Source organism: Microcebus murinus, chromosome 7, assembly GCF_040939455.1.
Source record: "Microcebus murinus isolate Inina chromosome 7, M.murinus_Inina_mat1.0, whole genome shotgun sequence".
NCBI classification, from domain to species: domain Eukaryota; kingdom Metazoa; phylum Chordata; class Mammalia; order Primates; family Cheirogaleidae; genus Microcebus; species Microcebus murinus.
This window is the reverse complement of record NC_134110.1, coordinates 845,285-870,883: the sequence shown is the minus strand read 5'-3', so window position 1 is coordinate 870,883 and position 25,599 is coordinate 845,285. Positions and strand designations below refer to the sequence as shown.

The window sequence follows — 25,599 nt, the reverse complement described above, 5'->3', positions numbered from 1 at the left end:
AAAGGGAAGCTGCCCTCAGCCGTCTCTCTCTGGGGTCACGCACCTTGTCCCAGGGCTGGTGCTGCCCTGGCTGCTCATAAGCCAGGTGGCCTCAGGCCTTGTCCCCCGCAACTCTCACCCCCTGGTGGTGGCCGCTGCTGTCTGTCCCCTGGGCAGGGCCGAGCCCGGCTGTCTGAGTCATCATCCCAGCTGGGCCCAGACACCACGGAGTAGGGGCCAGACATCCCCGTTGAGTCCCGCCCAGGTTTCAGGTTCAGGAGCAAAATACGTGAGTTTTATTTTGAGCCGCTAAATTCTGGGGAGTGGTCTGTCAGCACAGCGGTGGGTAACTGAAACACGCGTGTATAGATGTGGCAGTCTGTGTGAGTTCAGTGGGTTACCCATGAGGTTGTAGCTCACATACACGTGTGTGATGATGGCAGCAGCGATGTCCAAAGCACTTTACAAGTGCGAGAAGTCGGTAACTGATTATTAGGGTGATTCATAGTCTCCCTAGTGTTAATCCCACAACAAACACCAGTAGTTCCCTCGGCCCCAGCCAGGGCTTCACGCGCTTCTTCGGTAGAAACTTCTAGATGAAACAAGCATAGAGGAAATCTCTGTCCGGTCACAGACACCTGTTAAGAGTGAACAGATAGATGTGGGGAGTCATCTTCCGACATCACCCCTCCCCAACCTGTCCACGCCCTTCCACCACGACTCATGAGGCCACACGTGGTTTTCCCAGAACCTCAGAGTCACGTGGCCGCGGACCAGGTCCACGTGGGGTGGACCATGCACTTCACGCACCTGTCGATAGAGCGGCTCAGAGGAGCGGAGTCATGAGCTGGTCTTTACCGGCCTGTACTTGAGGCCGGGGCAGGGGTGGGGTGGGGTGCAGCCTCAGTCCGTGGCAGCCTTGAGAGGTGACACCCCCAGGTCCCCACCTGGTCACGGTCAGGTACTCGCACCTGGCTCACACCTCCTCCACCTGCCGAACACCAGCCTTCTGCACTTCAAGTGCAAAGATGAGATAGGATTCTTCTTCCTCTCCTTCCCCTCCTCCTCTTCCTCCTCCTCTCCTCCTCTTCCTCCACCTCCTTTTTATTTTTTGGAAAGGACTTTTTCTTTCTCTCTCCCACCTCATCTTTGAAAAGTGATTGTTTGGAAACGCCCCCAAATGAACTAAAGCAGGCCACAAAATGTAAGAATTTTTAAAGCAACTTCTTTTGGGATCCAGAAGATCAGAAACATAAAGCCCTAAATACGGTAGGGCCCAGGTATGATGTTGACGCATCTCATTTATTGGAGGAAGATCGACTACCCGCCTTCCCTGGGCCCACTTGGGCACTGGGAAAAAGATAGATCCTGACTAAATAGGATGCCTAATCGCAATTTTTAAACACCAGGCTTCTGGAAATGCAAAATTCTCCTGACTAAAAAAAGGACAATAAAGAAGAATAAATTATTTAAAATTTAAAAAATAATGATAAACACCAGGCTTCTATTATTTTATTTTATTTTATTTTTTGAAATGCTCAGCACCATGGGACTGTCAGGGGAGAACACTGGGTCTTCCCGTCCTTGCGGCCGGGTCTTGTGGCCACAGCTGACCCGGGAGGGAAGCAGCCTGCTCTTGGCTTCGTGCTCCCGGGGCCCGGCCGGCACCGCGTAGGGGGCTCGGCAAAACTTTCCCTGGGGGGAAATCGTGGAGAAGTGGCCTGACCACAGGTCTGCGCGAAACTTTTCCTGTATAGGCCTCACGTCAGTCTGGGCGCCCCAGGAAGAAGACGTGAGGGGATTTGGTGTGTAGGAGATTTTCTGGGGGAAAATGAGGCCGGAGGGCTGCCAGACTGCCACGCGGGCCGGGCCGGTGGGCTGGGAGAGGAGGAAGGAAGATGGGGTGGGGGTGGTCTTTGACAGCAGCACAGTCTAAGGAAGTTTTCGCAAAGCCGATGGGGAATCGCTGAACCACAGTTACCTGTCAGAGGAGGTGACTTGCAGGAAGGGGCCCTGGTGTCCCTGCTTTTCCCAGTCACTGGCTGGGAGCAGCCCGGGGGGGCCCCGGTGCAAGGTGACAGGTGGGTTCACAGCGAGTGGCTGGCCCTGGGTCAGTCCTGCTCCCCCAGCAGGTCTGCGAGGGGCCTTTTCCCGGCTGCCACCTTATTAGTTAGCACCTCTCTCTTCCTCTCTAACCCTATGGTGATACCGTGTCTCCCCGAAAACAAGCCCTACCCATAAAATCAGCCTTAGCAGGATGTCTAAGCATGTGCGCCATAGAAGCCCTACCCCGAAAATCAGCCCTAGTGACGGGCGCGTCTGCACAACCCGTGCGTGTCATCGCGGAGCGGGAAAGAAGACGAGCAGCCCTTCTCATCCGCCCCGTCGTGACAGCTGCTGTCCCAGAGGTGACCGGAAAGGTGCGGGCAGCCCCACCAGCAAGGGCGGCTCCCCCTGTCGGGTCCCGGCCATCCTGTGCGTGCTGCAAGCTGAGGCTTTGAGGGGAAGATAACACATCCCCTGAGAATAAGCCCCAGGGTGTGTTCTCGAGGAAAAATAAATATAAGACCCTGTCTTATTTTCAGGGAAACACGGTAGTTCAGAAATGCAAATTATATATAAAGCCTTTTTTTTCTGTTTGCTGCTGTTCATAGACACTGATGCAAAGACTCCAACTCGCTCCATATGGAGTGGGGGGAAAAAAAAGGGAATTCAGTTTCTCCAGGGCCCGGGAGTTGTCTGCTTTTCCTTCCACCCACTGCAAACTGTTTCTCAGAATCGCTGCCAAAGCTAAACACGGCGAGATTCGCATCTCACTCCAGACTGCGCACTTATGAAATCGCACACTTGTTGGGTGAAGAGGCAGCTGGGAAGGCAAGTTCCCGAACGCCGGCTCATGAACACGACGGGAGCTAGCACTGGCTGAGCACCTGCGCTTTACCAGGCGCGGCCACGGGCAGTCTTCACGGACCATCGCTTTGGACTTCACGCCAGCCTTCCGTGGCCGGCCTGGGTTGCCTCCTTCCACAGCTGAGCACAGACGCGGGGCGGGCCGTGCGCCAGGGAGGAAGGTCTGGCCGGGGCGGAGTCCAGGCTCTGCAAGCCCAGGGGTCTCCCTGGTCCCACAGTTTCTGATCTGTGCATTGGATGGTTCACCCACCTCAAGAATAGGAATTGTAGGCCGGGCGCGGTGGCTCACGCCTGTAATCCTAGCCCCCTGGGAGGCCAAGGCGGGAGGATCGTTTGAGCTCAGGAGTTCGAAGCCAGCCTGAGCGAGAGTGAGACCCCGTCTCTACTAAAAGCAGAAAGAAATTGATTGGCCAACTAAAAATATATAGAAAAAATTAGCTGGGCATGGTGGCGCATGCCTGTAGTCCCAGCTACTAGGGAGGCTGAGGCAGGAGGATTGCTTGAGCCCAGGAGTTTGAGGTTGCTGTGAGCGAGGCTGACGCCACGGCACTCACTCTAGCCTGGGCAACAAAGCGAGACTCTGTCTCAAAAAAAAAAAAAAAAGAAAAGAACATAAATGGCCACCTTAGACCAGAGCTTTGTTTCGGTCAGAAACTCTAGAGCAAATGGAAGGTGAAGATCGAAGGAGGTGATTTCTCCTTCCCCCTTCTCACCTCACCCTTCCTCGGTTGCTCTAAGCATCAGGGTGGGTTCTGCCACCTCGACATTGAGACACCCTTGTCCCGCTCCCAGGCTGTTCTCTAGTTTTCACTCCAAGTTTTCACTGGTCTGACTTGCTTTCTGGACTGCATTTCTGCTGTGAAATTCACATACGAATCTCAAAGTGCACAGTTCAGTGGCGTCAATGAATTTCTGCATTTCTGCTGTGAAATTCACATATGCATCTCAAAGTGCGCAGTTCAGTGGCGTCTGGCCATTGACAATGCTGCGAAGAAACCCCTTCTCGCTCCTCCGAAAAGTCTTCACGGACAGAGCACAGCTGTGTCCCGCCAGCAGTTGCTGCCCCTCACCCCTGCCACCTTCCAGCACCCCAGACCCGCCACCTGTCACCTGTCACCTGTCCCTGTGGACTGAGCTGGTTTTGTTTTTGTTTTTTTTTTTTTGAGTCAGAGTCTCACTCTGTTGCCCAGGCTAGAGTGAGTGCCGTGGCATCAGCCTAGCTCACAGCAACCTCAGACTCCTGGGCTCAAGCGAGCCTCCTGCCTCAACCTCCCGAGTAGCTGGGACTACAGGCATGCGCCACCACGCCCGGCTCATTTTTTTTCCCTATGTATATTTTAATTGGTCAATTAGTTTCTTTCTATTTTTAGTAGAGACAAGGTCTCGCTCTTGCTCGGGCTGGTTTCGAATTCCTGACCTCCAGCAATCCGCCCGCCTCGGCCTCCCAGAGTGCTGGGATGACAGGCGTGAGCCGCCGCACCCGGCCCACTGTGTCCTGAGCTGTTCAGGGCATTTCATCGAAACAGAGTCACATAATTCCTGACCTTCTGTGTTTGGTTTCTTTCTCTTGACACGGTGCCTCTGAGGCTCATCCCTGCCTCAGCCTGCATCACGCTTCACTCCTTTCTAGGGCTGAATTAATGCCCCACAATTTGTTTGTTCCCTTATCTGCTGGTGAACCGTTGAGTTTTTCCCCACCTCTTGGCTACTGTGAACAGTGCTCATGGGCATCTGTGTGGGAGTGCTCGGGTGTCCGTGGGGCATACACGTATGAATGGAACCGCCGGGTCTTTTTGGCGATTCTGTATTTAGCTTTTCGAGGAACCGCCGAACTTTCTCGCAGGGGGTGACTCATTTTGCATTCCCGCCAGCAACATGCAAGGGGCTCGAGTTCTCCATATCTTTGCACCGAAGGCTGCTGAGGCTGAACGCATGGCAGGATGAGGAAGTGGCCTCTCTGGTGCTTTCCTCTCTCTCACACACAGCCTACGCAGGACGGCGTCTAGGAGGAAGGGGACTTCAGCATGATGCAAGCAGAGATCCTGCCGCCCCGCATATCTGTCACCGTGTGTCATGCCCCGGGCGAGCTTCCAATTGCCTCACCCGCCACGTCCGGATGAAGCAGCTCCAGACCCTGCTCCCCGCCGGGCGGAAGATGACGGGCTGCGAGTTCGAATTCACCCGAGAGCTGGCCCAGGACTACCTGCAGCATGTCCTGCGGGCGCCGCAGCCCGGCCCCGGCCCCAGCGAGGCGTCCCGGGTGCTGCGAAGCGTGGCCTCCTCTGTCCAAAACGAAGTGGAAAGGAGACTGGAACCGTGCCTGGACAATTTCAACGTCGCCTCCGTAGAGACGGCCAGAGCCATCTTCAGTCGCGTGATGGAGCAGGAGTTCGGGGACGGCGTCGTCAACTGGGGAAGGGTCGTGACCGTGTTTGCGTTCGGAGGCGTCCTCACCAAGAGACTCCTGCGGGAGCGGGCGGCCCTGGACCCGGACGCGTGCAAGCAGATTTCTCACCTCATTGCCGAGTTCGTAGTGAGCCACACGGGAGAGTGGATTCGGCAGAACGGAGGCTGGGTATGTGTGCGTGGTGGGAACGTTTCCTCGTTGCTCTTTGCTGCGAAATAGGAATTCGTAGTTTCTCTGCTCATCAAGACAACGGCAAGGCGCCTGCCTAGGCATACTATTTTCCTTGGGCGGGTTGCCTTAATTTCCAAAATAAAATTATGCTTTCTAGGGCATTTCATTTCCAACGAGCCCTAGAACTTTAGGATTGGGAAAGACTCGTGTTTCCGGTTTTTACTCCCAACGGTGCAGGTGACCGTAGTGAGGTTTGGGGACTGGCAGAGCACCTCGCCAGCGCACCTGCAGAACCAACAGCGCGGACGCCCCGTCTGGTGCTTAGCGTTGGCTACGGTTGTCATGGCAACGTAGACTGTGCACAGGAAGAGTTGCTATTAGGTGCTGTTATAGTTAGGGATTTATCAGGTTGCAAAAGACAGGTATACATTTTTTTCAAGTTTACCATTTGCAAATTGATTTTTTTTTTTTTCAGTTTTCTAATATAACAAATTCTGGGCTGTTAAAGTCTGTTGATAAGAAATAATGTGCTGTACCACTAGCAAGAACTTTTATGCAAGAATTTTCAGGCCGGGCACGGAGGCTCACGCCTGTAATCTCAGCACTCTGGGAGGCTGGAGGCGGGAGGATCGCCCAAGGTCAGGAGTTTGAAACCAGCCTGAGCAAGAGTGAGACCCTCATCTTTACTAAAAATAGAAAGAAATTAAGTGGCCAACTAAAAATATATAGAAAAGATTAGCCGGGCGTGGTGGCGCGTGCCTGTAGTCCCAGCTACTCGGGAGGCTGAGGCAGGAGGATCGCTTGAGCCCAGGAGTTTGAGGTTGCTGTGAGCTAGGCTGACGCCATGGCACTCTAGCCCGGGCAACAGAGTGAAACTCTGTCTTAAAAAAAAAAAAAAAAAAGAATTTTCAAATAAAAATTCACTCTAATATCAGTGCCTCAAAAAACCAAGACTATCTAGGGGCCTGGGCACAGCTGGGTGCATGGGTGCTTGCCCTTGCTTTCTTTCTTTTATTTTCCAGTGTGCTTAATGCTTACTTTTTAAAGTGCTTATGTTCCCGTAGACCCTCTCCTCACCCCCAATCCTGGCCCTCACCCCTCCCGAGAAGTAACCACTGCTACCAGTTATTATCTTACATGCAAAACATGGCTGTGCAATATATGCATAGAAAACATGCAGAACATTTCTTTGTAAGATATTTTTGTGTATGTAAAAATAGTACAAGGTTCTTATTCTGCAAACTTTTTTCCTCCACCTAAGCATATCTAAAATCACGTTTTAAAGAGTGCTATACATACTTCTGTTGTGGGTAAATGCCGTGGGGAGGCCCTGCCAGGTGCTGGGCGCAGACGTGGCCAGATAGGTTATCTAGGTGATTTCCAGAGTTTGTGTCACACATAATGCTTCAGGCAGTGCCTGCCGCCCCACAGACCTGCCCGTGTGCATGTGCGTGTTTCCAGGGTGGGTGTGGGCTGTGGCGTTGCCAGTCACGGTGCACCTGCCCTTTAAATGTGTCTGACCTTTGCCCTCCAAGGCGGCTCCTCCAGGTCACACCCCCAGGACCAGCCCCATGGAGGCCCCAGCCTCCTCCCCCTTCAGCCGCTGACGTTAGTTAGGGTGTGGCATCCGTCGTAATTTCCCCAAATTGTTGGGCTAAAAAAATTACCTAGTCGATTTTGCTTTAACTCTCAGTTCCTTGAGTATTAGTAAGGTGAGGCACCATTTTACAATGAGCATCTTTTCCTATGTTCACTGACCATTTGAAATTCTTATTCAGAGAATTGCCTGTTTATATGGCTTTGCCCATTTTCCTATTATTTTGTCTCTTTGTATTGATTTGTAGGCATTTTTTGAGTATTCTGGATACAAAATATTTTTATATATGTGGCAGATACCGTCTAGATTGATGGTTATCTTTTAAAACTGTAGGTTTCATGCAACATGTGTGGTAAATCTGTTGTTTGAAATTTTTAATGGTCTCTGATATGGTTAGGGTTTTGCTAACTCTCAAAATAAGTACTTTTCCCCTTTAGTCACAAAACCAAGTATGGAGTTATGATTTTTGAATGTTAATTTTTCTGTAAGGCATCCGAACTGGCTAGTTTTTTTCATATGTAAAAAGTTCGAAACTTTTGTTAACTCTGTACTTTAAAAAAATTCTACTGATAGGATATGGAATTTTTATTTGTATATAATGGTTTTAAAGATGTACAAATAGCGTCATTAAAGGAAATATACTTGAAAAGACTATATTTGAAAAGAAAAAGAAGTCACTCTCAGTACCTTAACAGATCTCCCATGCATACACCGTGTGCAGTGATAATTCGGGTACACGGAGGAGTTTTCCACTCGACGTTATAAACATGCCCCGCGCTGCCTCGCGTTCCGTGCCGGCATTTCTAACGTCCACAGGGGATGCTGCATCGCAATTCACGTAGCGAGTTCCCAGTTCTCAGACATGTGGGTTGTTTCCCGTTTTCCCCTCTTGGGAATAACGCCTCAGTACTGATCAGGGCTACGTTCCCCCAGTGCACCCGCCCCGCATTTCAGAAGACCGCCTCACAGCAAGCTCCCGACGGTGGCGTGCCTGGTTCGTAAGACACGGGCGTAGTCACACCTCTCACGCGTGTTGGAGTACGTCGTGTCCGTGGAATGCCGCAGCCACCTTACCAGCACTGGCTGGCTCTGTTCAGAACAATGTTGGGGGTAATAGGTTTCACATAACCAGGTCAATTTAATAGGCCTAAAAACTAGTAAGATCGTGTTAGAAATGCACAATTCTGTAGCTGCTAGTCATGTTGAGATATATACTTGTTTATAATTTTTATTTTTTTTTACAACGGCCTTTTCCTTTTTAACTGCTTCGGGTTGGATGATTTTCCCTTCCATCCCAATGAACTCTTTCATAGTAATATAAATATTTCCCTGGTTTTGCAGCTCTTTTAATTTTTTTTTTAGTTTTTTTATTTTAATCTTCATCTAGGTGAATTGGCCAACTTTTTCCCTTTGTTCACCGTCTTTGCTTGAGAAGTTGAGTGTGCGCAAGATGACACATTCGTTGTCCGGTCACGATAGACAATGAGCCTTGTCATAACAATAAAACTCATTCCAGAGGGCCCCGTCGTGCTTGCCAAACCCGGGGTCTGGGAAGGTTCTAGGAAGGGAGCAGTGAGGCGAACACACACGTAGGATGTGCGGGAAACACACGAGTGTGTAAGGGAGGGGGAGGGGAGAGGAAGTGGAGACGGGAGCAACTTCCTCCCTCCGTTAGGGCGTGACATCATGCGGCCCTGAGTAGCACTCCACACGTCACACGCAGGCAGAGGTCGATTTCTTTTTCTTTTTTTCTTTGAGACAGAGTCTCACCGTGTCACCCGGGCTAGAGTGCCGTGGCGTCAGCCTCGCTCACAGCAACCTCAAACTCCTGGGCTCAAGCGATCCTCCTGCCTCAGCCTCCTGCGTAGCTGGGACTGCAGGCATGCGCCACCATGCCTGGCTAATTTTTTCTCTATATATTAGTTGGCCAATTAATTTCTTTCTATTTTTAGTAGAGACGGGGTCTCGCTCTTGCCCGGGCTGGCCTCAAACTCCTGACCTCGAGCGATCCTCCCGCCTCGGCCTCCCAGAGTGCCGGGATTACAGGCGTGAGCTACCGCACCCGGCTATTTACATTATTTAAATGAAAGTTTCTTTGCTTATTGTTCCAGCAAAAGGTCTCCACTGGCTTAAAACTGTTCAATGCTTTATCTCACAGGAGCACGGCTTCGTGAAGAAGTTTGAACCCAGGCCTGCCTGGCTGACTTTTCTGGAAGTCTTGGGGAAGGTCTGTGGCGTGCTGTCTCTCCTCCACTACTGACCTGAACGACGCCCCGTGTTGCGAGACCGGCCTAACGTCCCCGGCCCCTACGGGAACTGTTGCTGACCCGTGCGGCCGCTTTGACGAGCAACTTCCGTGACGAAACTCGACTTTCCAGAGTGACAAAAACTTCGTCCTCATTTTAATGAATAAATTGTGTTTTTCTCTCTATGCCACTTGTGTCTTAAAGTTTGGGGGTGTGCCTGGAAATCCAGCAAAGGGGTAGAGTTCAGCGCGGGAGACAGGGATGGAATCAGGGGCGATGACTAGGAAGGTCGTCAACTTGTGTCTTAATTTTTGGGGTGTGCCTGGAAATCCAGCAAAAGGGCAGAGTTCAGCATGGGAGACAGGGATGGAATCAGGGGCGATGACTAGGAAGGTCGTCAACTTGTGTCTTAATTTTTGGGGTGTGCCTGGAAATCCAGCAAAAGGGCAGAGTTCAGCGAGGGAGACAGGGATGGAATCAGGGGCGCTGACCAGGGAGGTCGAGTCTTTTCTGCACCACCGCCGATTCTTTCCTGAAGCCGTACCTGTCACCAAGACGTCGCTCCAGGTCACTGGGCTTCGCTGCGGTGGGTGACGGCTGGCGGCCCGGGCTCGATGCAGTCCTCACCACCTGCCCGGCTGCTTGGGGGTTCCCACTCAGGTCCTCCTCCCAGCCCTTGCTCACTGGCACGCTGTGAGGTCGATGGGCACGGCAGGATATTCTGGGGTTGTCTGAACAAAGGCATTTAGGGAAATGATTCCATGTTGAGCTATTGCTACACTTTTTTTTTTTTTTTGGTAAAAATTCACAAATTAGAAACTGATCATCTTTTGTTAGACCCTATGTTCTAACGTTTAGGTCAGCAGATCTGATTGCAATAGGGGAACGCTAAACCTTGCTCTAGACCTTCCTGTCTTGCCTCTTCCTCCCACAACATGACCTCGAGCCCTCCCTAGGGGCTGGCATTTCCATATCTTTTCCCGGGAAACTGTTGATAGATCCAACAAGGAAACCAGAGCGCCCCTCTCAGGCTGCGTGCATCTGCACAGGGGCCTTCGGTTAATTTAATTAATGCTTTACCTGGACGAGTGATGCTATTTTTTTTGAGATAGAGTCTCACTCTGTTGCCCAGGCTAGAGTGAGTGCCGTGGCGTCAGCCTGGCTCACAGCAACCTCAGACTCCTGGGCTCAAGCGATCCTCCTGCCTCAGCCTCCCGAGTAGCTGGGACTACAGGCATGCACCACCATGCCCGGCTGATTTTTTCTATGTATTTTTAGCTGTCTAATTAACTTCTTTCTATTTTTAGTAGAGACGGGGTCTCGCTCTTGCTCAGGCTGGTCTCGAACTCCTGAGCTCAAACAATCCTCCCGCCTCGGCCTCTCAGAATGCTGGGATCACAGGCGTGAGCCACCTCGCCCGGCCTGCACGAGTGATTCTTAACGGCGGGGATTAGGACACTGGGCAAGTCAGTAGGGCAGCAGTTTTGGCCGAGGCAGCTTTGGCTTCCTTATGAAATCACATCTAAGATCCACCGGCCTGTGCCCCTGGGCCTCTCGTCTTTTGCAGGCAGGGTACGACTTTACATTTTCTTTTACCTCTTCCCGCCAAGTGCCTCACCCACACCTCAGCTGCTTTTAATTCATGTTTTTGCTGATCAGAGCTGGGTGGTGGGGATGAACAGTCCCAATGGCCGTAGCAGGAAGAGTGTATACGGGTGCTATTACCTGGAATACCTTTGCACAAGAAACCACAGACTCTGGCTTGCACAGTGCAATGACCTCTTTAGCAACGTGACATTGGGAAAGAGTGACCATTTCTGGCTTGCTCTGTGACTGGTCTTTTAAACCGTCCCTTGCTGCGTGTTTTCTTAACTTACCTAAACAAAGTTTTGTGGACCTCAACTCTTACCCCATGCCATTCACAAAAACTAAATCGAAACAGATCGTAGACCTAAACGTCATGTTAAAACTATACAACGTCTAGAAGAAAATAGAGGAGAAAATCTTCACGACCTTAGCATAGGCAAAGATTTCTTATCTGGAACACAAAAAGCCTGAACCAGAAAATAAAAAAAATTGGCAACATAGAATGCATCACCATTTTATAGTTCTACTCTTAAAAAGACACAATGTTAAAAACTCAAACAAGGGGTGTTTGAATTCTATCTCAATAAAGATGCAAAAAAACGTATATCAAAATGCAAGCCACAGAATGGGAGATAATACATACCATAATAATATCTGACAAAGAATTTACCATTAGTCACATCAGGGAAATGCAAATTAAAACCACAGTGAGAGACCTACACAGCCTCCAGAATGGCTCAAATGAAAAAGACTGACAAAGCCACGCTTTGGGGAAAATGTGAAGCACCTGGAACTCTTCTGCAGTCCTGGTGACAGTGTAAAATTATGCAACTACTTTGGAAAACAGCTAGGAAATTTCTTAGAAAGTTAAACATACATTTACAGTAGGAACTGTAGAAATTCCACACTTAGTTATTTACCTAAAAGCAATGAAAACACCTGGGCACAGTGGCTTAGGTCTGCAGTCCCAGCACTTTGGGAGGCTGAGGTAGGAGGATGGCTTGAGGCCAGGAGTTGGAGACAAGCCTGGGCAACATAGCCAGGCCCCATCTCTACAAAAAATTAAAAGATTTAAAAAATAGCCAGGTGTGATGGTTTGTACCAGTCGTCCTTGTGGCTCAAGCGGGAGGATCACACTTGCGGACAGGAGTCAGAGGCTGCAGTGAGGTATGATCCTGCCACTGCACTCCAGCCTGGGTGACAGAGCAAGACCATACCTAAAAATAAATAAACAAATCAATATAAAGAAAGAAAGAAATGAAAAAGTATGCCCCTACTCTGCTATTCATAGTGGGTTTATTCATAATAGCTCAAACTGGAAACAACCCGAGTATTCATCAACAGGTGAGTTGGCTAAACAAATGTTGGAATATGCATATGATAGAATATTACTCAGCAATGAAAAGGAATGGGCATGTGAAAGAATGGCTAAATCTCAAAAACGTTATGTTGAGCAGAAAAAGCCAATCACAAGAGTATATAGTGTATTTTCTCATTTATATGAAACTAAAAGGACTAATCTATAGTAGCAGGAACTGACCAGTCCTTGCCTGGGGCTGGACTGGGGGACTGGCCGTGGACTGGGGGACTGGCCGTGAGGGGCTGGGGTGATGAAATACTCCACACCTTGACCGCGGTGCTTACGTGGGCGTACAAAGCTGTCAAAACTCACAGGGACGTACACTCACAACTGGTGCCTTGTACTGTAGATAGCTAACACCTCAATCAAGCTGAGTTGGAAAACTGTTTCTGCAAGGAAAGGGCACAGAACGAGAGAAATACAAGCCGCTCCAGACGCGGGTTTCCAGCGGGACGTTGTCAGCGCCGCGAATACAATCACGCAGCACCGCCATTCTGTTCCCCTCGTCACCTGGGAGGACAGGGCCGCCGCAGAGCGAAGCCGAGCTGGCAGCCTCCTGCGTGGCTCCTGACACTTGGCACAGTTGTGTCCTCCTGGGGGAGGGGCTGTCTCTCTTCCAGGCTCCGCCGGGCTGTTTCCAGCACTTTCCGCCACAGACTCTGCCCCCTGCGTTGAGCCCTCTGCCTCCCCGCCTGGCTTTGCTTCTTGTCCTTCGGATCTGGGCTCAAAGCTCGCCTCTCCAGGGACGCCCTCCCCGGCCAGGTTGCGTTCTCCTGTTTTGTCTCTCGGAACGCCACATCCCGGTGACAGTGGTGTGCTCCTGTGGCTTCACAATCGGCCTATCCGCTTCCCCAGCGGGACCGCGCTGCGTGCGGGCAGGAACCCCGGCTGTTTCCGCGTGCCGTCTGAGCTCAGAGCCCGCTTCCGAGCCTGGGGAGAGCACAGCAAATGTCTTTTTTAAGAAGACGGGAATCGGCCCGGCGCGGTGGCGGCTCGAGGTAGGAGGATGGCTTCGGCTCAGGAGTTTGAGATCGGCCTGAGCAAGAGCGAGACCCCTTCTCTACTATAAATAGAAAGAAATTAGCCAGACAACTAAAAAACCGGAAAAAATGAGCCGGGCGTGGTGGCGCGTGCCTGTAGTCCCAGCTCCTCAGGAGGCTGAGGCAGGAGGATTGCCTGAGCCCAGGAGTGTGAGGTTGCTGTGAGCGAGGCTGACGCCACGGCACTCAGTCTAGCCTGGGCAACAGAGTGAGACTCTGTCTCCAAAAAAAAAGAAAAAGATGGTGATGAGCATCCACTGGTTTGGGAGCAGGGAACCAACAGAGCTGGGTGAGGCGGAACATCACGTTCTCAGGGACAGCGAGCGCCGTGGTTTGAAGGTTGCCTCCAAAACTCACCTCGAAACCATTCCCCGGGGGCAGCGGCGTTGAGAAGTTGGCCTGTAGGAGGTGATTGGGTCACGAGGGCTCTGACCTGGTGAATGGATTCATCTGCTCTCGGATTGAGGGATTAATGGTCGTCCCGGGCGGGGCCTGCCGGGGTTATAGGAGTGGGCCCTGCTCCGTGCGAGGCCGTGCTGCTCAGGGCTGAGAGAGTCCCCGTCAGCAAGGAGGCTCTCAGCAGATGCACCCCCTCGACCCTCAGCTTCCTAGCCTCCATAACTGCAAGAAATACCTACATTCCTTTTCGTTAGAAATTACCCAGTTTCAGGTATTTTGTTACAAGCAACAGAAAACAACAGACTAATGCAGCATGGAAGAGAATAATGGCTGTTTCCCACGTGCTAGGAACTTTAATTATTTGTTTTTAGAGGGTCTTGCTCTGTCACCCAGGCTAGAGTACAGTGGCATGATCACAGCTCGCTGCAGCCTCAAACTCCTGGGCTCAAGCCTTCCTCCTGCCTCAGCCTCCCCAGTAGCTAGAACTACAGACACAAGACACCACACCCAGCTAATTTAAAAATTTTTTTTTGTAGAGACGGGGGTCTTGCTATATTGGCCAGGCTGGTCTCAAACTCCTGGCCTCAAGTGAGCCTCCCACCTCGGCCTCCCAAAGTGCTGGGATTACAGGTATGGGCCCCTGTGCCCGGCCACTAGGAGCTTTAGAGGCACGATCTCTTTTAATCGTGATGACGGCCCTCTGAAGTAGATATTGTCCCTGTTTCATTAACACCATTGAAGAAACAGCCTTCAAGCCGGTAAGGAGCTTGCCGGAGCTGAGAGTTGGGCAAGTGGGTCAGCAGAGCCGCTGACCTCCCAGTGGCCTCCCAGCCCCGGCTGGTCCTCACTGGCTGGGCCTCTCCTCTTGCAGCACTTCCTCCTGAAGACAGGGTGCCACCCAGACCCTCTGTTTCCTTCCCCTCCCTTTCACAAGTTGCAACTGTATGGCCGGCTGGCGAGACCCGTTCCCCTGCTGCTTGCTGGTGAGGGCCTCTGGTGGCCAGGTGGGTGTCCTCGCCTTCCCTCACCTGTACCCGCCCTCCGTGGTTGGGTGTCTTCCCAGGAGCGTTGCCCCAACTTGCACTGCCCGCTATTATCTTGCACCCCGGAACCTTTTGCAAAGGGTGCACAGCTGCTGACAGGGAAGTGGTGCTTTGTGACGTCCCGCAGAACTGGAAAATGAAACAGACCCTTTCCTCACAACTGGAGCTCCGTGTGGTTATTTCTTTTTTCTTTTTTCTTTTTTTTTGAGACAGAGTCTTGCTCTGTTGCCCGGGCTAGAGTGCCATGGTGTCAGCCTAGCTCACAGCAACCTCAACCTCCTGGGCTCAAGCAATCCTCCTGCCTCAGCCTCCCAAGTAGCTGGGACTACAGGCATGCGCCACCATGCCCTGCTAATTTTTTTAAATATATTTTTAGTTGGCCAATTAATTTCTTTCTATTTTTAGTAGAGACAGGGTCTCACTCTTGCTCAGGCTGGTCTCGAACTCCTGACCTTGAGTGATCTGCCTGCCTTGGCCTCCCAGAGTGCTAGGATTACAGGCGTGAGCCACTGCGCCCGGCTAATTTTTTCTATATATTTTTAGCTGGCCAATTAATTTCTTTCTATTTTTAGTAGAGACGGGGTCTCGCTCTTGCTCAGGCTGGTTTTAAACTCCTGACCTCGAGCAATCCGCCCGCCTCGGCCTCCCAGAGTACTAGGATGACAGGCGTGAGCCAGCGCGCCCGGCCTATGTGGTTATTTCTGCTGGAAGGTGCTATTAGAGTCACACCGCCAGGACAGGGCAGGGCGAAATCGCCTCTCCACGGCGCTGGTGGTTTTCTGGGATTCACGTGCCCTGTACCATAGGTGGCGTTTTCCAGACCGGGCCTGGGGCTGTGTTTACCTCCTGACTCACACGAGGCCCCAGCTCATGACCAATGTTCCCTCCAACTGTTTTGGAGTGGAAGATGGACACGGCTGTGCTGTTCCTGCAACAGAAGAGTGAACACAGGGGAACGCGCGGTGTCACCAGCACCTGCAACGCAGTCTCCACTGAATTCGCTTCCCGCTCCTCTGAGAACTCCCGCGTGATCTGCCGCCGCCCTGTCCACCTGCCCGCTCTGCGTGCACACCGCGTGTCTTCCTTCCTGCCGCGCGGGCGGTTCCAAGGCCGACCCTGCGCTTGGCCTGAGACCTGCCCCCGGCCCCCCGTGGCCCCGGCAGGGACAGGCGTCACTTCTGCGCCCACGGTCCCCTCTCTGCCGGGCAGCCGCATCCGCACACAGACCAGCTGCGGTTTCTCCTGGGGCAGGAGCAGAGGAACAAAACAACGCGGAACACGCAGCCTCTGAGTTCCCCTTCACGGGAAGCTCCTCCGAGCGCCGTCGGCACTTGCTGTCCCCGGCCCCTCCTCTGTCCCTCTCGGGGACACCGACCCATCGGACGTTCGTCCCCGCTGCTGAGTTCAGGGATGGATTCTCAGCCCTCAGCTTTCTGGATGTGACCTTTGTTGACACACCGGATGGCCCTTTGCACACATCTTCACGTGACCTCTGGGCCGCCACTCCCTCTTGGTTCTCCCCCGTGTCACTGGCTGCTGTCCCTGTCTCCTCCTGTCCCCAGGCTGAAGTGTGATCCAAGCACCGGAGCGCCTGGCGGGTCCCCGTCACACGCACACGCGAGACGTCCCGCCCAGTCCCGGGACCGAGCACCATCCTGGCTGAGGAGCCCAGGTCCTCTCTCCAGCCCAGGCCTCTCCCCGGACCCCCTCGCGTCTGCCCCGCCGGCCGGGCGTCCCCTGCTTGGACGCCTCACAAGCACATCCCATTCACGGCGTGCACGTCCCGACGTCTGACCTTCACACTCCTGAACGCGAACTCCCGAGTCTCAGTGGAGGGCGTCTCCCTCTTTCTACCCACCCGGGCGGAAATCCCGTAGATTGCCGGCTTTCCTCTTTCTCTCCCTGCGCACACGAGATCCGTCGGGAAGGGCCACCTGCCTCTTTCATCAACGTGTGTCTTCGTGGCCGAAATGTGTCTTTGTGGCCGGGCGCGGCGGCTCACGCCTGTAACCCCAAGCACTCCGGGAGGCTGAGGCAGGTGGATTGCTCGAGGTCAGGAGTTCGAAACCAGTCTGAGCAAGAGCGAGACCACGTCTCTACTATAAATAGAAATTAATTGGCCAACTAAAAATATATAGAAAAAAAGAATTAGCCGGGCATGGTGGCGCATGCCTGCAGACCCAGCTACTTGGGAGGCTGAGGCAGGAGGATCGCTTGAGCCCAGGAGTTTGAGGTTGCTGTGAGCTAGGCTGACGCCACGGCACTCACTCTAGCCTGGGCAACAAAGCGAGACTGTCTCAAAAAAAAAAAAAAAAAGGTGTGTCTTCGCTGCTGCTGTGCCCAGGCCACCTGTGGCCTCCTCTGCAGACGCCACAGTGACCTGCTATCCGGTCTCCTGCCCGTCCCCTTCCCTGCCGAGGGTCACTCCCGGCAGGGCGGCTTTGAAATGTGAGAAGACATGCGTCACTGCCCTTGCTTGGCGTGAGAGTCCACGTTCCCCCCGTGGCTGGCACGGCCTGTCACGGCCTCCTCTGGGGGCAGCCGCCGTCTCTCCCTCCTCGAGAAGCCCCCGCCAGCGTCCGGCACCCTCTGTCCTCGGCGTCCGGCCCCTCTCACCTCACCAAGTCTCCGGTTCGGGATCTTGATTTCGGGCTGGAGAGAGGACCTGGGCTCCTCAGCCAGGATGGTGCTCGGTCCTGGGACTGGGCGGGACGTCTCGCGTGTGCGTGTGATGGGGACCCGCCAGGCGCTCGGGTGCTTGGATCACACTTCAGCCTGGGGACAGGAGGAGACAGAGACAGCTCCTGAGGATCAAAGATATTGGGGTAACAGGGATGCGGACGCCTCAGTTATGAGGGCCCCCTTGCCCCCAGGCCCACAGAGCTCTCTGGGGACTCGGACCCCGAGGAGCTGCACTCCTAGCTGGCACGTACCTGCAGGCACGCTCGCTCGTGCTTTGAAAAGTGCAATCCCAGGACTTAGGTGGATGAGGACGACTCTTCCCCGAGAGAATCGAAGTTGTGTCGGGCTGGACGAGGCTGCTTTTCCCGTGGAGGGTTCTGCTCGGGGTCCAGCGCCATTCAGAGCCGACGTGACACACAGGAGGGAACGCCCCCAGTCCTGCGGCGCCGGGCCTCCCCACTCGGGGTCCGTGGCCTGTGCTGCTGGCCTTCCCAGGGGGCCTTCTACAAAAAGCCACATTGGCTTATGGAAGTGTTTCTTTCATCTCATGTGGCTTATGGAAGTGTTTCTTCTAAAAAAAAAAAAAAGTCACACCCATGGTGCTTTCCTAGGAGGGATTCTGGTGACCAAAACGGATTCCCAGAGTCACGAGCGGTAAGAGGCAGAGCTGCAAAAGTGGTCTGGATCCAGGCTGAGCAGAGCCTAGCCTAACCCATGATGAGTTTTGACTGACAGCAATTTTTAGCACATTAACTGCCATGTGACTTGTATTTAATTCACGCTAGTTTTGATCCTGGGGCCTCGTGAAGCATACATAACTCACACATCTCTTCACTTTGGGAGCTGCGAGGTGTGCAGGGAACTCACGCTGACACGATGTAACATACACATTACGTGGTCCAGTGGGCAAAACACTGCTGTCGGTTCCTGAAAATCTTACTTGTTGATGTTCTTATTATTATAATAGTTATTGACAATTTAAATGCATGTAACTCACACACAGAAAACAATAAAAAAACAACAGATTTTTTCATTAGAGAGGATCATTTTGTTTTTGATGTTTTTATTCTATTTTATAATAAAACACCATGGCCCCAAGGGAAAAAAAATGTTTTCTATTGTGTCAGTTGATGTGTTAAAGAGGTGGTGATAAGACCGGAGTGTGTCTTTGCAAGGAGCGAGGTCTGGCAGTGGTGTGACCAGGTTGCAGGAGACCAGGGAGCAGCCTGCCGTCATGGGCAGATGAATGTTTCTTGACTTACACTTGGGGTCAACTAAAATTTGTCAGTTTTTCACAGGATAATTTCTCCTGTCACATGCTTTCACAAAGTTTATTTATTTTGTTAACAGTTTTTTTTTTAATGTTTTGACCTTTTATTTTGAACTAATTTTAGTTTTACAGAAAAAGTGTAAAAATAGTATACTTCATATAGCTTCCACCAACATTAACAACTCACATAATTATAGTACAATTATCCAAATAAGGAAATTCACACTGATGTAACACTATTAATCGATCTGCACACTTTATTCAGATTTTTTTTTCTGATCCAGGAGCTAACAGGGGACAAGTAAATTGCATTTAGCTGTCATGTCTCCTTCAATTGATGACATTTTCTCAGTCTTTGTCTTTCAAGACCTTGAGACCTTTGAGCACTACTCTGATTTTTTTTTTCTTTTTTTTTTGAAACAGAGTCCTGCCCTGTCATCTAGCTACAATGCAGTGGCATCTTCATAGCTCACTGTGACCTCCAACTCCTGGCCTCAGGCAATTCTCCTGCCTCAGCCTCCTGAGTAGCTGGGACTATAGGTGCCGCCATGCCTGGCTAATTTTTTTCTATTTTGGTAGAGACGGGGTCTCTTGCTCAGGCTGGTCTTGAACTCCTGAGCTCCAGCAATCTTTCTGCGTCAGCCTCCCAGAGTGCTAGGATTATAGGCATGAGCCACTGTGCTCAGCCTAGTCTGGTGTTTTGTAGAATGTCCCTCAATTTGGGTTAGACGGCTTTTCGTGATTAGATTGAGGTTATGCATTTCTGGCAAGAGGACAACAGAAATAAAGTTGTCTCCGTTCCAGCGCATACATCAGAGGAAACATGTCTCCTTATTGGTAATGCTAACATTGATGACTTGGGTAAGGCGGTACCTGCTAGGTTTCTTCACCATTAAGTATCTTGTGGGGAAATATTTTTGAGATTGTGAAGATGTCCGTTTCTCACCATTCTTCCACCCATGAATTTCAGCCTCTATCAGCAGTTCTTGCCTGAAGCAGTTACCATTGCAGTGCTTGTCCAATGGTGATTTTTCTATTTCCATTATTCCTTCCATATTAATTGGAAGCATGTCTCTTTTCTCCTGTTTATTTATTCATATCAGTGTGGACTAATGGATATCTGTTTTATTCTGTGGGTTATACTGTAAGATGATCATTATTTCATTGTTCAACTTGTCCCAGTACCAGCCGTCGGGAACTCTGATTTGGCGCCTGGCTCCCTTCCTTCGCGAGTGTGTCCTTACTTTGTGGCACCAAGATGCTCCGGGTGCATCTCATATTTTCCCTGCCCCAACTCTAGAATCAACCATTTCTCCAAGAAGCCCAGTCTTTTTTTTTTTTTTTTTTAAATTGGAGAATGATATTTAGAAACCTGATCTCAATGCTGGATTTCATAGCTACTGGGGTGCCATTATTTCTAGGTCCTCTCACAAACAAAGCTAGTAAAAAAAATTATGTATTTCTGTATCAATCCATTTGTGTGTGTTTGTGTGTGTGTGTACTAAGTGCCATGAGTTCATACTGACACCTCTGATTCCAGTCTCACACCACCGGAGTCCTCCTAGCCTTCCCCTTCCTTATTTATAACTTGTTTTTCCAACAGGGAGAAACCTAGCTGTCATTATCCACAATAAATTTACCTATTTGTTAAATTATAGAACACAGATAAAGTACATACACAGACAAAGTAGTTTCACAATTGCTAATTTATACCCCTGTGAAAAATAAATGTGCTAATCAGAATAAAACATTTGTAATACAGTTCTTTTTATTTTTAGCCTCATGCTATATAGTGAAAATGCAATTTTCCGAAATTACGTAAGTGAGTTCTTTTCTTCCCCACCCACTTCGCTGTGGTTGCTAGCTTTCGTGATGTGGTTCACTTGGCGTGTTGCCTGCCGGTGCTCTACTCGGGCTGGCTGCCACGTCCTGGCTGGCCGTGCACTACGTGTATGCCATGAGAGTCAGCGTGACACACAAAGGCACACTCAGAAAAACGTCGCTCCCGTCCTCACTGTCACTGCATTCCTGTTCTCCCACCCCTTCTACTCTTTCTCACCCACTCATTGGAATAGGAAATGTCTACTGGAGCCCTCTGGCCACCTGGCTTGTGCTCACTGCACTTCCCCCCAAACTGAGCAGGTATGTGTATGTTTTCTTTTATCCCATTCTTCCATTTTATGAAGATACAATTCACATACCATTAAACTCACCCTCTCAACAATGTACAGTTTGTTGTTTTTCTAGTATATTCACAGTGTTGTGCAACTGCCACCACAATCTAACTCCAGAACATTTTCATCATCTCAAAATGAAACCTTGTATCCCATGCCAGGTGCCTCCGGCCCCAGACAGCCACCAATAGACTTTCTGTTTCCATGGATTTGCCTGTTCTGGACATTTCCTGCAAATGGAATCACACAATTATGCGGGCTTTGTGTCTGGCTCCTTGCATTTAGTATACTATTTTCAAGGTCCATCCATGTTGGAGTATATGCCAGTTCTTCATTCCTTTCTATGGCTGAGTAATATTCCAGTGTATGGATATGCCACATTTCGTTTGTACAGTCATCAATTGAGAGAAATTTGGGTTGTTTCCACTTTCTGGTTGTTGTGAATAATGCTGCTATGAACACTCATGGACAAGTTTTTGTGTGAACATGTTTTCTATTCCCTTAGGTCAGGGGTCCTCAAACTTTTTAAACAGGGGGCCAGTTCACTGTCCCTCAGACCGTTGGAGGGCCGTTGGAGAGCACAGCGCACATTCCACACATGCGCACTGTGGGCCTGGCATGAGTTGGCTGATAAGCAGGACAGGCAGCCGAGGCAAAAACACCCGGTGGGCCAGATAAATGTCCTCGGTGGGCCGCATGTGGCCCTCGGGCTGTAGTTTGAGGACCCCTGCCTTATGTATATAGACAGGAGTGAAATCACTGGGTCATATGGTAACTCTATATTTCACTTTTTGAGGAACTGTCAGATTGTTTTCCAAAGTGGCCACATCCTTTTACATTCCCATGAGTATGAGGGTTTCGATTTCTCTGCATCCTTATTATTTCCAATTTTTAAAAACTAGCCATTGTAGTGGGTGTGAAGTGTTATCTCTTTGTAGCTTTGATGTGCATTTCTGTAATGATTAATGATGTTGAGGATATTTTTATGTGCTTAATGGTCATTTATACAGTTTGTATGAAGAAATGTCTATTCAATTCTTTTGCATGGTTTAAAATCGAATTGTCTTTTTATTGCTGAGTTACAACAGTTCTTTATATATTCTAGAAATAAGTATCTTATCAGTTACATAATTTACAAATATTTTCTCCTATTCTAGAGGTTGCATTCTCATTCTCTTGATAGTATCCTTTGATGCATAAGTGTACTAAAACTTGATGAAGTCCAATTTACCTGTTTTTTTCTTCTATTGCTTGTGTTTTTGGTGCTGTAACTAATAAACCATTACCCAATCCAAGGTGATAAAGATTTAAGCCCATGTTTTCTTCTAAGAGTTTTATTGTTTTAGCACTTATATTTAGGCCTTTTATTTATTTTGAGCTAAATTTTGAATTTAGTTAAATTTTGAAGTACCTTTTTTTGCATGTGGACATTCAGTTGTCCCACCAATATTTGTTGAAAAAGACTATTTTTTTTTTCCCTATAGAATCGTCTAGGGCATTCTTGTAAAAAAAAAAAAAAATCAATTGACTTTAAATGTAAGGGTTTATTTCTGAACTCTCAATTCTATTCCAGTTACTTATCTATTTGAAAATTCTTAAGCCAGGACCACACTGTCTTGATTACTGTAGCTTTGTTGCAACTTTTGAAGTTGGAAAGTGAATTCTCCAACTCTATTCTTTTCAAGATTGTTTTGGTTATTCTGGATTCCTTGCATTTCCATATGAATTTTATGATCCATTTATTAATTTCTGCAAAAAAGCCAGATTTGATAGGGACTGTGTTGACTCTGTAGATCAATTTTGGGAGCCTTACCATCTTAACAATATTAGGTTTTCTAATTCACAAACATGGGATGTCCTTCTACTTATATGGGTTTTCTTTAATTATTTTCAACAGTGCCTCGCAGTTTTCATAGTATAAGTTTAATGCTTCTTTTGTGAAATTTATTCCTAATTATTTTTTGATGCTATTGCAAATGAAATTTTTCTTTTTTATAGAATAAGGAGTTGGCTCATACAGTTAGAGAGGTTAGCAAGCACAAAATCTGTTCAGCCAATGTCCCAGTATTAGTCTGAACACTGGCAGCTGCTGCAGAATCAGGAAGAGCTGATGTCCCAGTTTGAGGACAGGCAGGAAGAGCTATACTTGTATACTGATCATGCACCCTGCAACTTTGCTGAACTCACTTATTAGTTCTAATATTTTTTGTGGATTCCTTAGGATTTTTATATGCAAGATCATGCCATCTGTGAATATAGTTTTACTTTTCATTCCTGTCTGGGTGCCTTTTTTTGTTTTTGTTATCTAATTGTCCTGCATCTCAATTTGTAGAGTTCTTATTGCTATGGTTTGAATGTTTGTCCCCTTCAAATTTCATGTTGAAATTCAATTGCCATTGTAACAGTATTAAGAGGCAAGACTTTGAAGAAGTAATTAGGCCATTACAGCTCTGCTCTCATGAATTAATTAATGCTATTATCTCAGGAGTGGTTTTATTATAAAAGGGCAAGTTTGGCTCCCTTTTCTTTCTGTCTCTTACCCTTCTACTTTCCACCATAATATTACGCAACAAGAAGGTCCTTGACAAATGTTAACCCCTTGATTTTGGACTTCCCAGCCCTTAGAACCATGGCCAATATATTAATATTTCTGTTCATTATAACTTACCTAGTCTCAGGCATTGATATAGTAGCAAAAATGGACTAAAACATTTATATATGAGCAAGATTAGTCCTTTGGTATATGTTGCAAGTATTTTCTCCCAGTTTGTCAACTGTTTTTTTGCTTTGTGTATTGTTTTGGCCACCAAAATTTAAAATACTTTTATGTCATCAAATTTATCAATCTTTTATTGCCTCTGAATTTTGAGTCATAGAATTCTGTCCCCTAATTGAAGTTAAAAAGGAATTGTCCTGTTTTCTTTTTACATGTATAGTCTCAAATTTTACACTAGATCCTTAATCCATTTGTAGTTCTTATGAATGGTGTGATGAATGGACATGAACTTATTTTTTTTTAAATGTCTATCCAGTTGTCCCAGAATCATTTACTAAAAAGCTCACATTTGCCCCAGTGATCTGAGAAAACATCTTTAGCATACACTACATTCCCATGCGGCTTTGGGTCTATTTCTGTGTTTTCTGCTCTCTTCCACTGGCCCACGTGTGTGCTCCAGTGCCGTCACCACACTGTTTTAATTTTACAGGGTTTCCAGCTTGTTTCAGTATCTGGACGGGCGGGCGGTCTCTCGTGGTCTCTCAGTGTTTCCCTAGCTATTCTTGAACGCTTGCTTCTCTACACAAACCACTGTAAAATTTATAACATAAAACTCACTACATTTTCCCATAAACGCGCTACATTTTTCTCTTAAGTTCCAGCCTGAAATTATTTAAAAGTCTAGTACCTGGGGCCATTGAAAAATCAACCCTCTCTCCTTTTCACTGGATTGCTGGGTGGCAGCCTGTGGGGGTAAGTCGAGGCACACGAGCTCTGCTCTTCTCTCCTTGCCGTCCAGGTCAAACGCTCTGTCCGCGCCCCCACTTCCTCGCCATGCGTTTCCGAAGAGCCTTTGCAGCAGCGGGGAGCCCCGGGACCCGCGGGGACGGCGCGGCGGGTCGGACTCCGGGCCTGCGGGGCGCAGGGCGACTCACCTGAGGACTCGGCGCCCCACAGGTGAGGCGGTGGCCGGCCTGGGGCGGGCCAGTCACCCCGGCGTCCGGGCCGGGGACCCCCGCAACCGCGAGAGGAAGGCGCCCGCGGGAAGCGGGGGTCCCCCACGCCGGCGGGCGCGTTCCAGACCAGGCACCGCGGCCCGCGCCTCGCCGGGCCCCGTGCCCAAAGGACGGCGCGCAGACGGCGCCCACACGCGCGACGCGGCCGCACGCGTCACCTGCTGAGGTAAACGCCGGACGGGCCGGCACAGGGACGCAGCCCGGCAGACACCTGGCCGCGCAGGCCATCCAGGTGCGCGCGCCCGGCCGGACGCCCGGGGAGACCGCGGCGCTCCCGGACCGGTCCCCGCGTCCGCGACCTCCCCCCTCGCCGCCGCCCCCTTCCTCCCGAGCGCCTGTGAGCCCGCGCGCACGCGGCTTCGGCGCCCGTCACGTGACCCTCCCGGCAGGGCCCGGCCTCCGAGTTCCCGCCGCGGGAGCCCAGGGCGGACGCTGCGTCTCCATTTGCCGCCGGGACGGGGGCGTGGCGGGAAGGGGCGGGGCCCAGGGGCGGGGCCAGGGCCGTGGTGGGAAAGCGGGGGCGTGGCGCGGCGGGAAGGGGCGGGGCCCAGGGGCGGGGGCGGGGCCAGGGCCGTGGCGGGAAAGCGGGGGCGTGGCGCGGCGGGGGCGTGCCCGGGGGCGTGGCGGGCTCCGCGACCCGGAAGCGGGCGCCCTTCGCCCGGCCCGACCCCGGCTCGGCGGACCCGGCAGGCGCGGCCCGGAGGGGGCCGAGCCGGGGGCGGGGCCGGGGCGGTTCCGGCGAGCGATGGCGGCGGCAGCGGTGCGAGGCGCCAAGCAGAGCCTGCGGGCCGAGCTGAAGCAGCGTCTGCGGGCGCTCAGCGCCGAGGAGCGGCTACGCCAGTCCCGCCTGCTGACGCAGCAGGTGCGCGACGCCGGCGGCCGGGCCACGGCGGACCCACGCCCGCCTGAACGCCCCGGGGCTGCGGCCGAGGGTCCGCGCAGGCGCAGGCCAGGCCCTCGGCGCGCGCTCGTCCCCCGGGGCGCGCGCACGTGCTGTGGCGG

The 25,599-nt window shown here is 50.7% G+C and overlaps 2 protein-coding genes and 1 long non-coding RNA gene across 4 annotated transcripts in view; all 3 read left to right on the top strand.

Annotated features, from left to right (window-relative positions):
* The first annotated feature begins 4,622 nt into the window (after nucleotides 1-4,622).
* BCL2A1 (BCL2 related protein A1) lies at nucleotides 4,623-9,495 on the top strand. The gene is made up of 2 exons (XM_012752231.3): nucleotides 4,623-5,464; nucleotides 9,223-9,495. The coding sequence occupies exons 1-2, from the start codon at nucleotides 4,664-4,666 to the stop codon at nucleotides 9,322-9,324; spliced, it is 903 nt and encodes a 300-aa protein (XP_012607685.2). The 5' UTR covers nucleotides 4,623-4,663; the 3' UTR covers nucleotides 9,325-9,495.
* Nucleotides 9,496-13,534: 4,039 nt separating this feature from the next.
* Nucleotides 13,535-14,899, top strand: LOC142871889 (uncharacterized). Its single transcript, XR_012920061.1, has 2 exons — nucleotides 13,535-14,454; nucleotides 14,568-14,899. It is a non-coding gene; the product is annotated as an uncharacterized LOC142871889 (long non-coding RNA).
* Nucleotides 14,900-20,577: 5,678 nt separating this feature from the next.
* The window catches only part of MTHFS (methenyltetrahydrofolate synthetase), a 43,844-nt gene continuing 38,822 nt past the window's right edge, over nucleotides 20,578-25,599 (top strand). Inside the window, exon 1 of one of the 2 annotated variants that reach the window (XM_076004686.1) lies at nucleotides 20,578-20,833. Coding sequence is in view for 1 of the 2 variants with exons in the window: in XM_012752239.3 (XP_012607693.2) it covers nucleotides 25,343-25,459 (117 nt within the window). In the remaining variant the exon portion in view is untranslated. Of the gene's footprint in view, nucleotides 20,834-25,220; nucleotides 25,460-25,599 lie in introns of those variants that run through there. The other variant, XM_012752239.3, reaches the window with a different exon arrangement.